General features: G+C 33.7%; 1 protein-coding gene across 5 annotated transcripts in view; it reads right to left on the bottom strand.

Annotated features, from left to right (window-relative positions):
- Positions 1-6,963: 6,963 nt before the first annotated feature.
- Positions 6,964-17,619, bottom strand: part of LOC136028894 (mRNA decay activator protein ZFP36L2-A-like) — an 88,180-nt gene continuing 77,524 nt past the window's right edge. For all 5 annotated transcript variants that reach the window (XM_065706856.1, XM_065706859.1, XM_065706858.1 and 2 more), the window contains exon 4: positions 6,964-10,782. In XM_065706856.1, coding sequence (XP_065562928.1) covers positions 10,616-10,782 — 167 coding nt within the window. In that variant the 3' untranslated portion in view covers positions 6,964-10,615. The remainder of the gene's footprint in view (positions 10,783-17,619) is intronic.

Below are 17,619 nucleotides of genomic sequence, written 5' to 3'. Positions count from 1 at the left end.
ACAAATTATGAATAATGTGCAAGTGATCAAAACGTGCCCACGTATTCGAATGTGATCGATATTCGATCAACATTCGTATTCGATGTTTCTTCGGCATTCATTAAATCTCAATTTCCTAGTTTTGTGTTCAAATCTCATTTAGTAGCTTGGCTGACTGCTTCTTTTTACTTCTATATTCAATTGGACGTCTATCTGGGTCCGTAATTGAACAAAGGAAAGCCACATTTAATGAATACAATTTCACTACTAGAAGTGTCCGAGGTCTCCCCACTATTTGGGCACAGCTTAGATACCAATACAGTTATGAAACTCGATTTATTTTTGGGACAGCGCGCGGTAGCGATGCTAACGGCTGAAGACAGAAAATTGGTATTGGTATCTAATTGGTAGCAGGAAACTGGTATTGGTATCTAAGCTGTATATGCAACAAAACAAAATTGCGTTCCCGCCTATGGTGTTGTAGCACAATCTACGCGTCGGAGTGCGGGCTTGGAGGAGGCGCTAAGTTTAGAGGTTTGTACAAAAAGCTTCTCATGGGCAAGATAGGAGATTTTCACAGCTGTCACAGCTTGGATACCAATATACAGTTATGAAAACTCGATTTATTTTTGGGACACAGTGCGCAATAGCGATGCTAGTGGCTAGAGACAGGAAACTGGTATTGGTATCCAATTGGTAACAGGATACTGGTATTGGTATCTAATCGGTAACAGGAAACTGGTATTGGTATCTAAGCTGTGTATGCAACAAAACAAAATTGCGTTCCCGCCTATGGTGTTGTAGCACGATCTACACGTCGAAGCGCGGGCTTGGAGGAGGCGCCAAGTTCAGAGCTCTGTCTAAGCTGTGCTACTTGGGGTAGCCTCGGACAGTGAGAAAAAAAAATTACTTTCAGATGTATTTAAAGAAAAAAAAAATATGAATGTTGGACCAAAGAAACATCAAGGCAAAACAAATCGTTTGAGCGTTTGATGACACCAATCGGTCAAATAAGGTTCTGATTAGAGCTTCCCAAAAACAGATGTCTGGAACAATCCTGGTGTCCTTTATACAAAATTTTATCAAAAGCAGAGCTAAACAGAAGAAAATTTTTCACAGAATCGATTGGTCATACTTGTCATTAGATAGGCTCAGGAAAGGATGCTAAACCAACTGAATAATTAAAAAAAAACTAAATCGCTAAAATAGTGAATTAATGATAATAATTAATGTTAGATAGTAATAAATGTAATAAAAGTAATAAATGTCCTTCATGACAGTTAACGGTTTACCAAAGATTCTCATTTTCTGCCAAGCATTTAGGGAATAAAAAAGTAATAAGAGTATTACGAGTTAAAATTAAAAGTGAAGAACCAAGAAATATCTAGTTTCCCTCCCAGGAGTAATCCTATCGTTTTTATATCTATGGCGCATACAACATTACAACAGAAGGAATTTTCCCTTGTGAAAAATGTAAGAAATGAAAGAACAAACTCCTTGTTAGCCGTGCTCTGGATGCATAGCTGCGTCAGTGATTACCCAACATTTTTCATTGTCACTGTTTGTTGGTGCCATATTTTTGAAAAATCAAAGCTTATACGAATGGTATTATTATCATCGTCCATGCTGATTTTGAGCTTGCGTTATGACAAAATAGCGTTCCAATACGAAGGGGATTGTTTCAATACATACGCAGTTAAATGGAAGAGCCTTAGCTTCAAGAGTAACGGCTTTAGCTTTAAATGTGAGCTGAAGTCTTACGTTTTCAGTGCGAAGTATTTTATACTCGTCTTCCCACAGATTCTGGATATTATTATATAGTTAAATTAATGCTTCTTTTTGCAACCCCAGGGGTACAGCCATCCTATGTTGAGAAAGTCTGCACTAGAGCTAAGTTAAAACCCATTCTACACTTCTTTCATTTTCTCATATTCTTCAAAATATAGCTCAAATTATATTCACGATACACCATTACTATTACAAGAGGTTCATTGCAGGGTCAAGTTCCCGAGGCTGTCATAATACCGACCCCTTCTCCCCCACCCGTTTTTTCATCTTTCAAGAAAACAGGCATTTATCTTACTTTCTATAATAACACCCAAAGTCTGAGCTGGCTCATACAGTTTTTCGCTTGCCCAAATTTTGGAGTTCTTCTATAACTATTCTGGGGGTACCGTCTTACGCAATACAAATACAGGGTGTGCTCCAGAACTCATTTATCATTAATTGTAGTTAATTATATTTCATTCCTTTCAGCCTAAATTGGCAGATAATGACAAATTTAGAGGTTAAAATGCGTATAATACAAATACATGGTGTAATATAATGCATGTAAGACATAATATAAATGAGCAATAATTGTCTATACATTTATTTAAGTTTTCTCCAAAACCATGATTTTTTCAAAACACCGGCATATTACCCTTTTCCGGTGCAAAAAAAAAAACTATCTAGATAGGTCACGATTTTCGAAGCATTTTTTCTCCTTCCCAGCCGCTCTTATATTTTTCATAAATCATCTGCTGGCTGAAATTAAAGACCCTAAGGTTGAAAGCCTTGAATATCAGAAAGAGGAATTTCAAAACACTTTTTATTAACAAAGCCGTTAATTCTGAGCTTCTAGAGAAAGGCTTTCCCGTTAGATAGCTGTGAATAGTCTTGGATTCTTAATTGCGAATTAAATTCTACGCATTACGGCAGAAAAATTACAAAAATAGTTTGCAAACCTGGGAGCCATGTTTCACTTGGTGATTATTGTTCGTTTTCTAGTGCGTAAAAACGTTCTGGATAGGTCACGGACGTTGGGAAAATTAGTATAGTACTGTAACTAACTATTTTTTAATGAGGGTTCTGAATGTTAAAGAAAAAGAAATGTCGTTTAAAGAGCTCTCTGCTTAAAGTTTGTTATGCTAAGTACAAAATGTAATCTTGTATCCTCATTTTTTCATGTATCCACAGTTTTACAGAATACATATTCGAATTTTTCTGGTCGAACTTTAAGTGTTTTCGGAAGAAAAAAAAATCGTTGCATGAAATGTGGTGGAGCGTGCTTTTTGTTCTTGTTCTTTTTGTCAAACATATTTCTATCTTTTTCAGTGACTTAGAATCAAGACGCGAAGTAAAAAGGGAGGAAGGAGAGGCTTTTGCCGAAGAGCATGGCTTAATATTTATGGAAACTTCGGTTAAGACGGCTGCCAATGTAGAAGAGACTTTGGAGATATTTTTCACATGAACAACGTTGCAAATACCCCGACATCCACTGCCCTAAAGGTTTTGGTAAACGTATCACAGTTCATATAATTGACTTACCAATAAAGTGAACATACCCCTCGATGCGTTTTTCGTGTTCTTTACGAATATAATAATCACTTCTATCGCAAATTCAAATTTAAGCTCTTTTTGAGCTCTTAAATATGACGCATTTTCAATTAAAGTATGAGTTATCGGTCGCTTTCGACAAAATAATACTACGTTTTCTCGGTCGTTTTCGAAAAAATAATACTTCATTTTCTCAGTGCCAAAATTATTTATAGTTAAGTTAGGTTGGGTTAGGTCAAAAAGTGCTTAAATTTGAATTTGCGATACGATGCGATACTGTGATACGCTTGGTTTTACATTCTACATCAGATAATATTAATATCATATATATATATATACTAGCTGTTGGGGTGGCGCTTCGCGCCACCCCAACACCTAGTTGGTGGGGGCGCTTTGCGCCCCCCCCCAAGCCCCCCCGCGCGCGTAAGTCGTTACGCGCCATATTAGTTACGCGCCATTGTAGTTGTGTCCCTATGTCCCACCTGTGAATATAGATATATATATATATATATATATATATATATATATATATATATATATATATATATATATGTTTTTAACTACGTAAAACTTGCGAATATACAACATTCTTTGCTGTCCCATTGTCTGTGCATATAAATAGATTGTCAGGTTTACCGACTCTTGAACATGCAACATATAATGGTCCATGGGAAAACAATCCGTATTCAGATCTATACCTCATGATTCTAATGATTGCCCTTGAGCTTTGTTGATGGTGATTGCTAATCGACCATTCCCTGAGTCGCCATCGTCATTTATATATCCCCCTGTGCACCCCGGCGTCCCCTTTGTAGTTATGTCCCTGTGTCCCGGTCGTCATTTATATTCCCTGTGTCCCGGTCGTCATTTGTGTCCCGGTGTTCCAGTCTGTGATTTCTCTTTGAGTGTCCCGGGCGTCATTTATATTCCTTGTGTCCCGGTCGTCATTTATATCCCCCTGTGCCCCCCGGCGTCCCCATTGTAGTTGTGTCCCTGTGTCCCGGTCGTCATTTATATTCCCTGTGTCCCGGTCGTCATTTGTATCCCGGTGTCCCGGTCTGTATATACATTCGTTTTTTAGTTTTGTTTTTCTCCTTTATTTTTTTCCTTTTTTCTTTTTTTTCTTTTTTAGTTTATTTAGATTTTTAGATTTTTTAGTTTTTTTATTAGTTTTTAGTTTTTTTGCAGTTTTTACCATTTTTTAGTTTTTTTTTTTTTACTTATGTCCTGGTCGTCATTTATACTCCCTGTGTCCCAGTCGTCATTTGTGTCTCGGTGCTTTGTTGATTGCTAATTTATATTATATTTATATTTATTAATATTTTTTTAGTTTTCTTTTTCTCTTATTTTTCAGTTTTTTCTTTTTTAGTTTTTAGTTTTTTTTTGTTTTTTACCTTTTTTTAGTTTTTTTAGTTTTTTAGCTTTTTTAGTTTTTTTATTAGTTTTTAGTTTTTTTTTAGTTTTTGCCTTTTTTTAGTTTTTAGTTTTTTACCTTTTTTTAGTTTTTTTTAGTTTTTTAGCTTTTTTAGTTTTTTTTCTTTTTAGTTTTTTTTTGTAGTTTTTACCTTTTTTAGTTTTTTTTCTTCTTTTGTATTAGTGTGAAATAATTCAGACGTCATATGCGGACAAACACGACGTCACTCGACAGACAGACAGACAGACATAACCCACAAACAACTTATTTTTATATATATTTATTCATATTTTTTTAGTTTTCTTTTTCTCTTTTATTTTTCAGTTTTTTCCTTTTTTTTAGTTTTTTTCTTTTTTAGTTTTTAGTTTTTTTTAGTTTTTTACCTTTTTTTAGTTTTTTTTTAGTTTTTTTTAGTTTTTTAGCTTTTTTAGTTTTTTTATTAGTTTTTATTTTTTTTGTAGTTTTTGCCTTTTTTTATTTTTTTCAGTTTTTTTTTTAGTTATTAGATTTTTACCTTTTTTTAGTTTTTTTTAGTTTTTTAGCTTTTTTAGTTTTTTTTTCTTTTTAGTTTTTTTTGTAGTTTTTACCTTTTTTAGTTTTTTTCTTCTTTTGTATTAGTGTGAAATAATTCAGACGTCATATGCGGACAAACATGACGTCACCTGATCCATCCACAGATCCACACACAGACAACTTATTTTTATATATATAGATATACATATATATATATATATATATATATATATATATATATATATATATATATATATATATATATATATATATATATATATATACATAATTATAATACAATTATATATATTATATATAATTATATATTATAATATTAATATGAAACTTAAGTGGTTGTGCGACAGTTTAAAAATCCTTTTCACTGACCGAAGCTGTTTCCCTCGTATTAATACATAATTTATGTAGTCGGTACTGCACACTTATTGTAATAAAAACTGATTGCAATTCTGAATTATCCGTCGTCTTGGAATGAAAATTATGGAAAAAATTATTAATGACAACCCAAGGGAAAACCTCTCAGAAATCATGTTCACCAGGTGGCGCATGTCAAGCGTTTTCATGACTATCCCAAGCGTGGCGGAACTTTGTGGCACGCATAGCATTCCGAGATGTAAATCAGGGGGGTGGAAGGTCAGCGCCCCCTTGGGATAACCTGAGTTCTGGAACACGAAAGGAGTCAAACTCTCATAAAAGACTACGTTTAGCACCTTGTCACCAAGCTTTTTGCCTAAAATCCCCCTCTAAACAAGAAACTAAAAGCCTGTTTTATTAATAATTCATCACTTCAGTTCATTAACCATCATTCCTGATCAACAACACATTTTTTTTCTGTGCCAACGACAGTGAAGATGAAATATGGTGTTTGAATTGAAAAATTAGAAAAAATCAGTGATTCGATTTCTAATGAAAAGTCTAAATATATAGCTATGCAAATTTTGGTAATAGAAACTGCAAAATTTAAAAATGAAGCGACGGTAAAAAATTAGCAAAATACCCATGGACCAGAGAAAAAAAACGTGTGGAAAATCAGGAAAAATAGGCTAAAAACGTGTCCCACCGAAAATTATAGGAAGGTCTAACTTCCCTTTGAAGGTGTAGTTGTCTTGGGAGTAACAGATTAATAATTTTGAATTTACACGGACGAAAAGCATTCTAAAACGCTTATTTTCAAGTTTAAAAGTGGCAACACTGACGACGATTGTAAAACTTCATAATTTTGAAACAGCCAAAAGAAAAATATTAAAAAAACGCGAATTTCGAGTTTCATAATTGATGTCTTTTTTAATTAAAGGTATAGAGTTAATCAGGAGATTCTGATCGGTCCGCTGAGGTATCGAGTTCTGATCAGTCCAAATAGATGCTAATTCAATTAGACCCCATTAACACGTGTTTCACCTCTCGTGATGCGCGCTTAAGGCACTGAACACAGATAATATAATTTATAGATAAAATAATTCGGATAATATAATTTAAAATATCAATCCACGAAAAATTTGACTGCTTTTAGATCTACATGACAGCTTTTAAATCTACATGAATAATTAAAACTATTAATTTTTTTACGAAAATTATTTCAATCGAAAATTCTGAAATCGCGTCTAAGATGCACAACGAGAACTATAGTCAATGCTGGAATGTAGGAATAGAATTGAAATTCTGGAATAAATAAACCAGGCTTTTAAGAGAGAACAAACTAAAGAATACGAAAAAATAAGCACTTTTAAAATGAAGTATGTTTATTGATCATAAATCGAATAAACAATTTTTTTTCAATTATTATATTAAGAAACAATAACTTACAAGTATCGAGCGGAATTAAGAACAATTAGTTTAAATAGAATAGTACAATATAATATACAAGAAAATAAAGATAAAAGCATTAGTTTACCGAATCGGTAGCATAAAATTACATCAACCTGTAACCGGGATCAAAATTAGATTAATTTAAATTAGACACAAAGTCAAGGCTTTTATTTCTCAAATAAATATTCTAAAAAAATAAATCTTTCGCATATAAATACAAACAAAAAGCATGCTTATAAATAGCTAGCAATAAATACGCAATAACAGGCCACTATTCACTGTTAGAACACAATAAGCACGATTTGAGGACCGTTTTAAGGCCAGCTTGAATCAGAAAGAGGACCAAAGACAAACATTTTGAAAATATAACAGTGAATAATGAATTAATCACTATTATAAAATATCAACTTACTGTAACTTAATAGAATTTTGCTAGTACCTGCATCATTTGAATATCTTAGGTCGCTTTTAAAAGGAAGATGTTCAGGACCAAGATTTTTTTTTCAAGAACAATCAAAAGAATTTACCTCAGGGGGGAGGGGGCTCCGACACGTCGAAATGTTTTAATACAATGTTTTTTTTTTAGATTTGCACACATTTTAAGTTTAGAAATTTCGAAGGAATATAAGCTTGTTTTTTTCTCACCTAGAAAAATTCCACTGCACAGTTACCCAACACACATTACCAACTTAAAGCATCATGTTCAGACCCACGTATCTAGACTTCAGCTTATTCAAGGTTAATAAAATCTGATTAACAAAAATCAACACATTTCTTATAAGGGGAATCCCCTACCATATGCTGTCTAAGCCCCCCTCCTACACACACAATTGAGTTTAGACCTGTATATCTATCTTCGCCCATGCGTTAACATTGAAAACACTAGGGGGGAGGGCGAAGCATATTTTTTACGAAGGAAATACCTACCATACCCTATATAGACACACGTGTTATTACTAGCCCTAATAAACAGCTGCATTCTAGATTATATAACGAGTAAATACAACCTACTTTAAATAAAACAAGTACTTATATCGGAATATATCAGCACTGAATAGGTGGTATAGGAAAATATAATCTTGGATAATATTTTTATAACTTAATTATTACGAAACTGAATAGCAAATAAATACTTATAATTTATGAGAAATAATGTTTTGTTCACAAAACAAGATAATGAAGTGATGAATTTAAACGGATGACATTGATATCTGGTACGAAGATGGCTGTGTTAATAACTTTTGACAGAAAAAAAAATTGCCCGAATGTTTAATAAAATAAATATGCATATATTTAACTTTTTTTCAATTGAAATGTCCACTAAACATGGTTTATGAGTTAAAATGGCTTAAAAAACATGAGCCATTCCTAGAACACCCTTAAGATTCCCCCCCCCCAATAAAAAGATTTAAAAAGTATTCAACAGAGGCTGGTGAAAAAAGGCCTACGGCACAAAATAATCACTACCCGAAATTTCAGTTCTGATTTGGATTGTGCTGATTCTAGAATGAAATCTAGAAGTCTGCATTAAAAAAGAAAACCGGAAATAAAAGAATCAATAGAAAAAAAGGGAATTAAGTTCACTTTTTACCAAAGATATTCTATCTCGCCTAACCACTCTCACTTTAAGCCCCTCTGCATAAACCGGTACGGCTAGATTTTCTTGCAAGACGAAACTTTCACCCAACAGCTATTACGAAAATCCTTTTAAATGTACATTAATCATGGTGTTTTCTACCACGTTGGATAACAAATGGGGACATTTGATCCTTGGGTGCTACCCTTCGTAACTAATCCAGCAGTCCGAAAATCCATTTGACAACTGAAATGTCTCTGAAAAAAGTAAGACCACATTTCATCCTTACCGCAAAAAGAAAGAACAAGGGTATCGTGCAAGAAAATTAAATTTGAAGGAAGTAAAAATTTGCCTTAAAAAAGGGGACACCAAGGGGAGGAGGGTGACAGCTGAGACTTTTTGTCCGTGGAGCGCAGACCGTAGATGGTACACAATCCTTTATGCTGCTTCACAATCGAAAAAAGGGGTACTTTGGAGGGTATATTGTTATAAAATTTCGTAATGTTTTACATCTAAAACTGAAAAAAAGGAAAATTGTTTTCACAGTTTGGGATTATAATTGCTTAGAATCGGCTGAGGCTTGTAAGAATGAGCAAGTTTAAGGCATGGACTCACAAAATCTGAAATATGCCTCTGTCTCAAATATGTTCCATCTAATTCACCTATTTTTCAAATGTCCCCCTCCCAAGTTTATACATGTATGTATAAACTGCATAAAACCTTTATTAGCAAAATAGAAATAATAAAGAAGGCAAAAAGATGGGAAAGGGAGAATTAATGATACGTTCCAAATAGAATGAGAACTCAAATATGGAATGAATAAAAAAAAGTGCCATGTAAAATGAAAAGATGCTTTAAAAACGCTTTAATTTATGTTTCAAGACATATTTGGCTTGTGCTTACAAGAAATTAATATATTCAGAAGGTGGGAAAAGTCGGTGATATATACTTTATAAATTATATTCTTAGTATGTCATTTTTCAACGGTACTGGAAGATGGCTGACCGAAAATTAGTGCTAGAAACGAGTAAGACTGTATCCATGGAGGAGAGTGCCGAGTTTGACCCCCACCCACGAATTTTTTGTCCAACTCGTAAAAACGTAAACAAATTTTTGATGCGTTTGTTAGTTTCCTTGTACCCCCCCCCCCCAACAAAAACCCAGATGCACCCTTGGAGGCAAGGGCTAAAGAACAACCGTCGAATCCAACTAGTACAAAACCAGCCGTTTTTAACGAATTTAACGGTACTCAAAGTGGCCAAGCATTAGAAGAGGGCGCAACCGCTGAATCTAGAAACTAAAAATTATTTAGTCTAAAATTTTAAAGGATGGATCGACAAGAGAATTTCCAAAATGGTCGAAGTTGTACTTGATAAAATTTTTAGTTTTAAGAAATATGCAAAGTAGAATTATGTATGGTTGTATTCTCCAGCTCAACTTAAAGTATAACGCTATTCTAGACTTTAAGGTTCAATGAGATATAAATTAAAGTGTATTGTTTTACAAGTAGAATATAGTGCTCTTTCCGAAAGTATTTACTACAAAAGAACTAATCGAATCCTATTTGCCTAAAAAATTGAAATGCCCAAAATCCCACAATTTTCGAAGGCCTAAACTACCTAAATACTGTGGCAAAAACACAAGTAGGATACATAACTGCCGGCATTCGTCACTTTAAAATTAAACATCAATTAAAAATGATGAACTTCACATAAAATAACCAGTGTTGTCAGGTTGTATAAACAATTTTGAATAAAAGACAGCAAACGTTCCGAAAGAACTTCGTTCAATTAAGCTCTGTCAACTCTTTTAACACAAGGCTTATCAATATCGGGGACAATATTGGCCAATGTTTGATGAAAGTGCTGCACATTAGTCAGATACAAATAGAACACTAGTATCAAATAATAAATAAATTTTCTACAATTTTTACATGAAGGCACGTTTTGAAAAAAGGCCAAACCCCCGAAAATTAAGATGATCGAGTAAGCTTAGCAGGGACCATCACTAAGCCGGGTAAATAGGGGTAGACGGAGCCCTTTTGAAATATCCATAGCGCTAGAAACGGTGGATGAAGGTGGGGTTGGGGAGCCAGAGTCCAAACTCAGTCGATCCAAATCTGAACCCATTGAATCAACAGGAGACGGTGTGTCAAAGCCTAAAGTAAAGAAAAAAGGTATTAAGAATGCCAGAGGCAAAAAAAACATGAATGAGAACATACAAATAAAAAAAATGACTAGCTAATTCAACTATAATTTTAAGTAAGTTGCCTTGTAATATTATCCCCAATAACTAACCCCCCCCCCCCAAAAAAAAAAATATGGTAAGTTGTCATTTGTATTCACATATGCAAGGATTGGATTGTCTTGATTAAGAAATTTGTCAATCAATCGAAGACTCCAAAAAATCTGCAGAAATCTCATTCAATAATAATAGACCCAATTTTATAGAGGTAAACAGTTACACTTTTTGAAAGGCGGTGAGTCTGCAAACGAGCAAAATACATAAATCCATTCCCTTCGACTGTAAGTTAGGACCACGGGCTCTTGTGTGGGGGGGAGGGTATTAGGCTTTAGACCTTAGCCCCTCTCCTAAATCTTAGGATATTTGCAGATCTGCTATACTTCTACATATTTGCTGTGATTCACATGTCTTTTGTACGGCCGAAATTGTCGCTCCTCCTCGAAATGACGTCTCATGTACGCAACTGCTCGATTGACGAGGTACGCTTATTTAAATAACATTCTCCTTTAGAACTAGCTATTTTATGATATGAGCAAGTAGCAACAACTTGGGTCTTTTTTCTTCTTTTTTTAACTGATAGTGTTTACCTTATAGGTGCACACAGTTCAATGTATTAGGAAGGGAAGGAGGCTAAAAATGTATTAAGAAGTCAAAAGCATAAAATTTTCAAAATTTTTCAATTTCCCTGTTAAAGGGATTGGGAGAGTTCCCCGTCATTCATCATCCAAGAACACAATCCAAGAACAAGAATAAAAAAAATATATTTTAAATGAGACGGATGGCTGGTTACGAGTCATCTATGCGTTTTTTGTTTGTTTGTTTTTTTTTTTGCTTTTTTTTACGTAAGTTTATCAAAATCAATCAATGGTCCCATCACCGACCAGAAATTTCAAGGGCCGTTCATAGGGCCTGATCCAGGGTTTTTGTTCGGTGCGGGTAAAAAATAAATAATTAATGCATCAGAATTTATTTAATCTTTGTTACGTTTTTACGTCTCACAAACATTTCGGGGAAAGGGGGTCAAACCCCCTTATTCCCCCTCACTCCCTGGATACATCCTTGGTAATTTATAGGTGACAATTTTTAGCTCTGGGACCATTCTACAATAGTAAAAAATATGACAAAATAAGTGGTTTCATATTCAGTTATTTTGTGCTACAAAATAACAATACAGTACAAAAAGGGGCAAAATTCAACTCGGCAACATCTTTTAGACTGTCATAATAATTTCTATGCATCAAAGACCCTTACTTGAAAACTCAAAACCACCACAGACATCTCGACACACGGTGTCACTTTTTACTACTAAAAATTGTACAAGTTTTGAAATTATGCTACAAAAAATTACCACTAAGCATTATACAATTTATTAATCACGAACTTTGCCCACAGGCTTATTTTGAGACCTATTTTAAGCGACAGTAGACTAAAAACGGAATTGCATCGGCTCACATCAGCCTCCGAGAGTGGGATTAAGTTTCAGAAAGAAGTGAGACCTAAGGCTTCTTGCGAGGGTCCTTGGGATAAATCTAGGTCGAATTCAGCCCCTTCTCCTTCCCACCAATTATTTGGACTGAAAAGCACACTTGTTAAATGAACGTTGTTTCTTACGATCTAACGATTTTTTTGGTTGTTTAAGTGGTCGACGTCTAATGACCTTGTTTTCTCATGCACTTCCTTTCGCCTTGTATGAACTACTTTTTAAACATTATGTTTAGTTCATTAATATGGCGTCATAATACACCAGTGGCGTAACTACGACTAAGTTATTAAATCAATGTAGTTATTAAGTCATACATCTATATCTATTAATATATATATATATATATATATATATATATATATATATATATATATTAAATACAGCCTAATATGTAATATATATTTAAAATAATCTTATAAGTTTTAAAATAAATATATATATATATATATATATATATATATATATATATATATATATATATATATATATATATATATATATAAATAAATCTATTAAATATATATTAAAAATCATAAGAATCATATACATGTAGTTAGTAACGACTAGTTCGCTACATACATGTTGACGATACTGTATGTTGCTGTCAAGTATGGTATGTACTGGAAGGTGCAAGTCACGATTGCTTTGAGGGTTGCTACCTCCTTTGATCTGGATAAGTGTAGGTCTTGAAGCAAAGGCCAGTAATTATCTAATATCCAAGAATAGCGAGGCGTCATAAAGTAACAGAAGGTACCATAAATATATCCCTATGAGGGAATCTCCTCCCAGTTACGGAAATCCCAAATAGAGATTAGTATAGACTAATATTTTGGCACATTGTCAGATTGTCGGATGGATCACGAGAGTTGAAAGTAATTTGATTAGAAAAGATGCAAAAAAAAGAGAATCCAGTTTTCACTCTTAGCAAATGCAATGTCAGGGGCATTTGAAGGAATAACTGAAAAAGAAAAGTTTGAGATAAAGCAGATTGTAAATCCGGGTTTTTGCTCCAATTAAGAAATGTCTTGGCCATCAGCTTTCATACCTTTTTTAGAAATGGCTAAAAATAAGCCAAAAATAGGGTAATAAATTTTTTAAGCTATGTTTTCATTTGTTTGCTTGGTAAAAGAATTGATCCAATATGATGTATTTTAACCTTTTTAGAAAAATACTACCCTATGCAGAAGGTGGAAAGAAACCTGTACGGACAAACGATATCCTGTCATTCAATGGGACATAAAACCATACATTCTATATTGCCATGCTAGCTAGTTCTATGGCCCTCTGAGCTTAATGTACGTTTGACCTAATCATCATAATTCAATACAATAATTATGATATTTTTTTACAAGCAAAATTGCTTGAATATTTCGAGCAAATTAAGTTCAAGCAAAAAATTTTAAGAAGAGGTGGATGATCGCTCAATTTTGAGGGGTGATATGATAAAATTTTGAAGAAATTTATTGTTTCTAGCAGTTTCGACTATAAAAGGCCAATCATCAGACAAAAAACATTACAATTTTGGTTGGTTATTTTTTTTCTATGACTTGCATTTGCTTCTTATGGGTATGGAGAAAGGTTTTGCGTTAATATTAGCATATATTCATTGAAATTGGCTTCTAAAAAATACCAATGCTCAACAATTATCGCTATTTGTTGATGCTACCTTTTTATCGAGAACTTTCTTATAAAGGTATACAGTTAAAAATTTTAACTTTAAAAAACTTTCATCCCAACAATTCTTAAGATTATTCCGTAATCATCCTATGTTACTTTTTAATTTGCCCCCCTCCCAAAAAAAACTATTTCATACGCATAGAACTCCCTCCATATATAAAACTTAAGACGTTCAGATAAATTTTGAAAACATTTATAACAGTTTTGACTATCTAAGGCCAATCATCAGACAAAAAAAAATTGCAAATTTTGTTTGGTTATCAAACAGTTCGTGGTAACGAACTGCAGTAAGGAGCGACCCGGCTCAATAGTAAACGTAACGGAATTTTGTAAAAAACGGAATTTTGATGCTAAAAGATATATAAAAAGAATCGAATTTTTATGCTTGATTCTAGATATATAAGTTTCATCAAATTTAATCTTTGTCATCAAAAGTTACGAGCCTGAGAAAATTTGCCTTATTTTGGAAAATAGGGGGAAACACCCCCTAAAAGTCATAGAATCTTAACGAAAGTCACACCATCGTGTTCAGCGTATAAGAGAACCCTATTGCAAAAATTTCAAGCTCCTATCTACAAAAATGTGGAATTTCGTATTTTTTGCCAGAAGACAGATCACGGGTGCGTGTTTATTTGTTTGTTTTTTTTTCCAGGGGTCATCGTATCGACCAAGTGGTCCCAGAATCTCGCAAGAGGGCTCCTTCTAACAGAAATGAAAAGTTCTAGTGCCCTTTTAAGTGACAAAAAAATTGGAGGGTACCTAGGCCCCCTCCCACGCTAATTTTCTTCCCAAGTAAACGGATCCAAATTTTGAGATAGCCATTTTGTTCCGCATAGTCGAAAACCGTATTACCTATGTCTTTGGAATGACTCACTCCCCCACAGTCCCTGGGGGAGGGACTGCATGTTACAAACTTTGTCCAGTGTTTACATACAGTAATGGTCATTGGGAAGTGTACAGACGTTTTCAGGGGGATTTCTTTGGTTTGGGTGGGGTTGAGGGGAGGAGGCTATGTGGGAGGATCTTCTCTTGGAGGAACATGTCATGGGGGAAGAGAAATTCAATGAAAAGGGCGCGGGAATTTCTAGCATTACTATAAAAAAACAATGAAATTATAAACACGAAAAAGTTTTTCAACTGAAAGTAAAGAGTAGCATTAAAACTTAAAACTAACAGATTATTATGCATATAAGGGGTTCTAAAAATACTTTAGCATAAAGAGCGAGGTATTTAGGAGGAGATAAATACCTTGCTCTTTATGCTAAGTGGTTTTAGCAATTTCAACTATTTATTCCACGGCCTTTCTGATTCAGGGGTCATTCTTAAAGAATTGGGACACAACTTAAGATTTAGTGTAAAAGGCAAGGTGTTAACGAGGGGACAAACCCCCTCATTAACATAATAAAAATATAAGAGCATAAAAGTTTGTTACGTAAGTTAATTCTTAAGTTACGTATATTTTTTACTAATAAAAACTTTCGTTAAAAATTAAAAGTTCTAGTTGCCTTTTTAAGTAACCGAAAAATTGGAGGGCAACTAGTCCTCCTTCCCCACCGCTTATTTCTCAAAATCGTCTCAAAATCGTCAAAAATCGTCTGATCAAAACTAAGAGAAAGCCGTTTAGCCAAAAAAAATTAATATGCAGGTTTCATTTTACTAATTAATGTGCGGAGAGCCAAAATCAAAAATCCATTAACTCAAAAACGTTCAGAAATTAAATAAAAAAAACTAGTTTTTTAAACTGAAAGTAAGGAGCGATATTAAAACTTAAAACGGACAGAAATTACTCCGTATATGAAATGGGTTGTCCCCTCCGCAATCCCTTGCTCTTTACGCTAAAGTTTGATTCTTTGTCACAATTCTACTTTTTAAAACAATTAAAAACTTTAGCGTAAAGAGCAAGGGATTGGGGAGGGGACAACCCATTTCATATACGGAGTAATTTCTGTCCGTTTTAAGTTTTAACATCGCTCCTTACTTTCAGTTTAAAAAACTAGTTTTTTTATTTAATTACTTTATAAGACATGCGTTTTGCTCCTTATGAGTACGGAGAAAGGTTCTCCGTTAATTTTCACATATATTCATTGAAATTGGCTTTAAAAAAAATACCAATACTGGACAATTTTTGCCATTTATTGATGCTACCTTTTTATTGCGAACTTCCTTATAAAGGTATACAATTAAAAATCAATCCGTTGAAACATCTAAACTTTAAAAAAAAAATTTAATCGATTTAACTACCCAAATTTGGGTAGGAGGGCAAATGGGGCCCCCCACACCTGATATTCTTGAACGAACGGTTAAAAGGCAATATACATATTAACCTGTGATTAAAAATTGCCCCGCATAAATCAATGAACTATTAATGCAAGCTTTCCAAGTTAGGAAACTTCCTTGATAGAAATAATAAGACACAATCAGAACTACAGAAACAGATGTATGACTATCTTTAAATCAATAAGGAAATGAACCAATCTAGAGGTAAAACGTCAATAACTTCTAGAAGAGAATTAAAAAAAAATATGTTTTCCGAATATTCAGTAATCTGAAGGTTAATAATAGTACATGCATTTTCAATATTCCGAAAATTACAGCAAATTTCGTGCTATTTGGAGGCAGGCTTGAACTCAAAACTCAGAGCGGAGAAGGGGGTTACCAAGAAATCTGGGGATGTGATTGAAATCATTCACGTAAGACATAATGGTAATTTTGTATTATACAAAACACAGTCGAGAAAATTGCTGAATGTAAGATCGGAGAAAGCCGGTTTCATAGCCACAAAGACATATGACGGGTGACAGAATGTATTGGACTTGTATAATTTCGGCTATATATTTGCAAAATAGGCGGCCTTTAGCAAGAAGAAAGCCTTTAAACCAACCTTTTTACCCTAAAACTCGAAACTACGCTTCAATTATTCGATCAGACTCTATTACATTACGAACTACTTTAATTATCACCCAAAATATGTGTGAAAATAAAATATAAAAGCAAATAAATAAATGATTTATATTTTTATAGTTTGACGTATCTAGAGTTTTTAAGATTTCCTAGTTTTATTTAATTTTTTACTTTTAAGATGTTCTAAACATGTCCTAATTTACTATTTTAATTAATTAATTAATAATTTACAGCTTGCGGCAGCTATTTCTCAGATGTCCCAGCTCTTATTAAGGGTAGGCACGACCCCTGGAATTTATTTCGAGAAGCCAACGTTTCGAGGAAGAGAGGCAGAACTTTTGATAATTTTTTCACCTACAACAATTGCTAAAAAAAATACGATTCCACCCTTCCTGACTACTTTGAATATCATTAATTGGAAGAGGGTGATGGCATGGTGATATTGCTTGAGTACTGGCAACACTGAAAAAGAAGATTCAGACAAAAAACAGCAGGTTAAAGAAACTACAAGATTAATCAAAGATGAAGTAGTTCTAGGGTAACTGTAGTTCCTATGTCTAAATGAAGACATAACTAATTCAAAATAATTCTAGCTGGACACTAGAATTCATAATTTAAAAATTATTAGTCGACACGGCTTCCGAATTCAGTCCATACTCTGCGTGCTTCCAATTTTACCCAAAGAGTATG

Source organism: Artemia franciscana, chromosome 7 (assembly GCF_032884065.1).
Source record: "Artemia franciscana chromosome 7, ASM3288406v1, whole genome shotgun sequence".
Lineage (NCBI taxonomy): Eukaryota > Metazoa > Arthropoda > Branchiopoda > Anostraca > Artemiidae > Artemia > Artemia franciscana.
The sequence above is the reverse complement of the archived record's forward strand: the minus strand, read 5'-3'. Positions and strand labels throughout refer to the sequence as shown.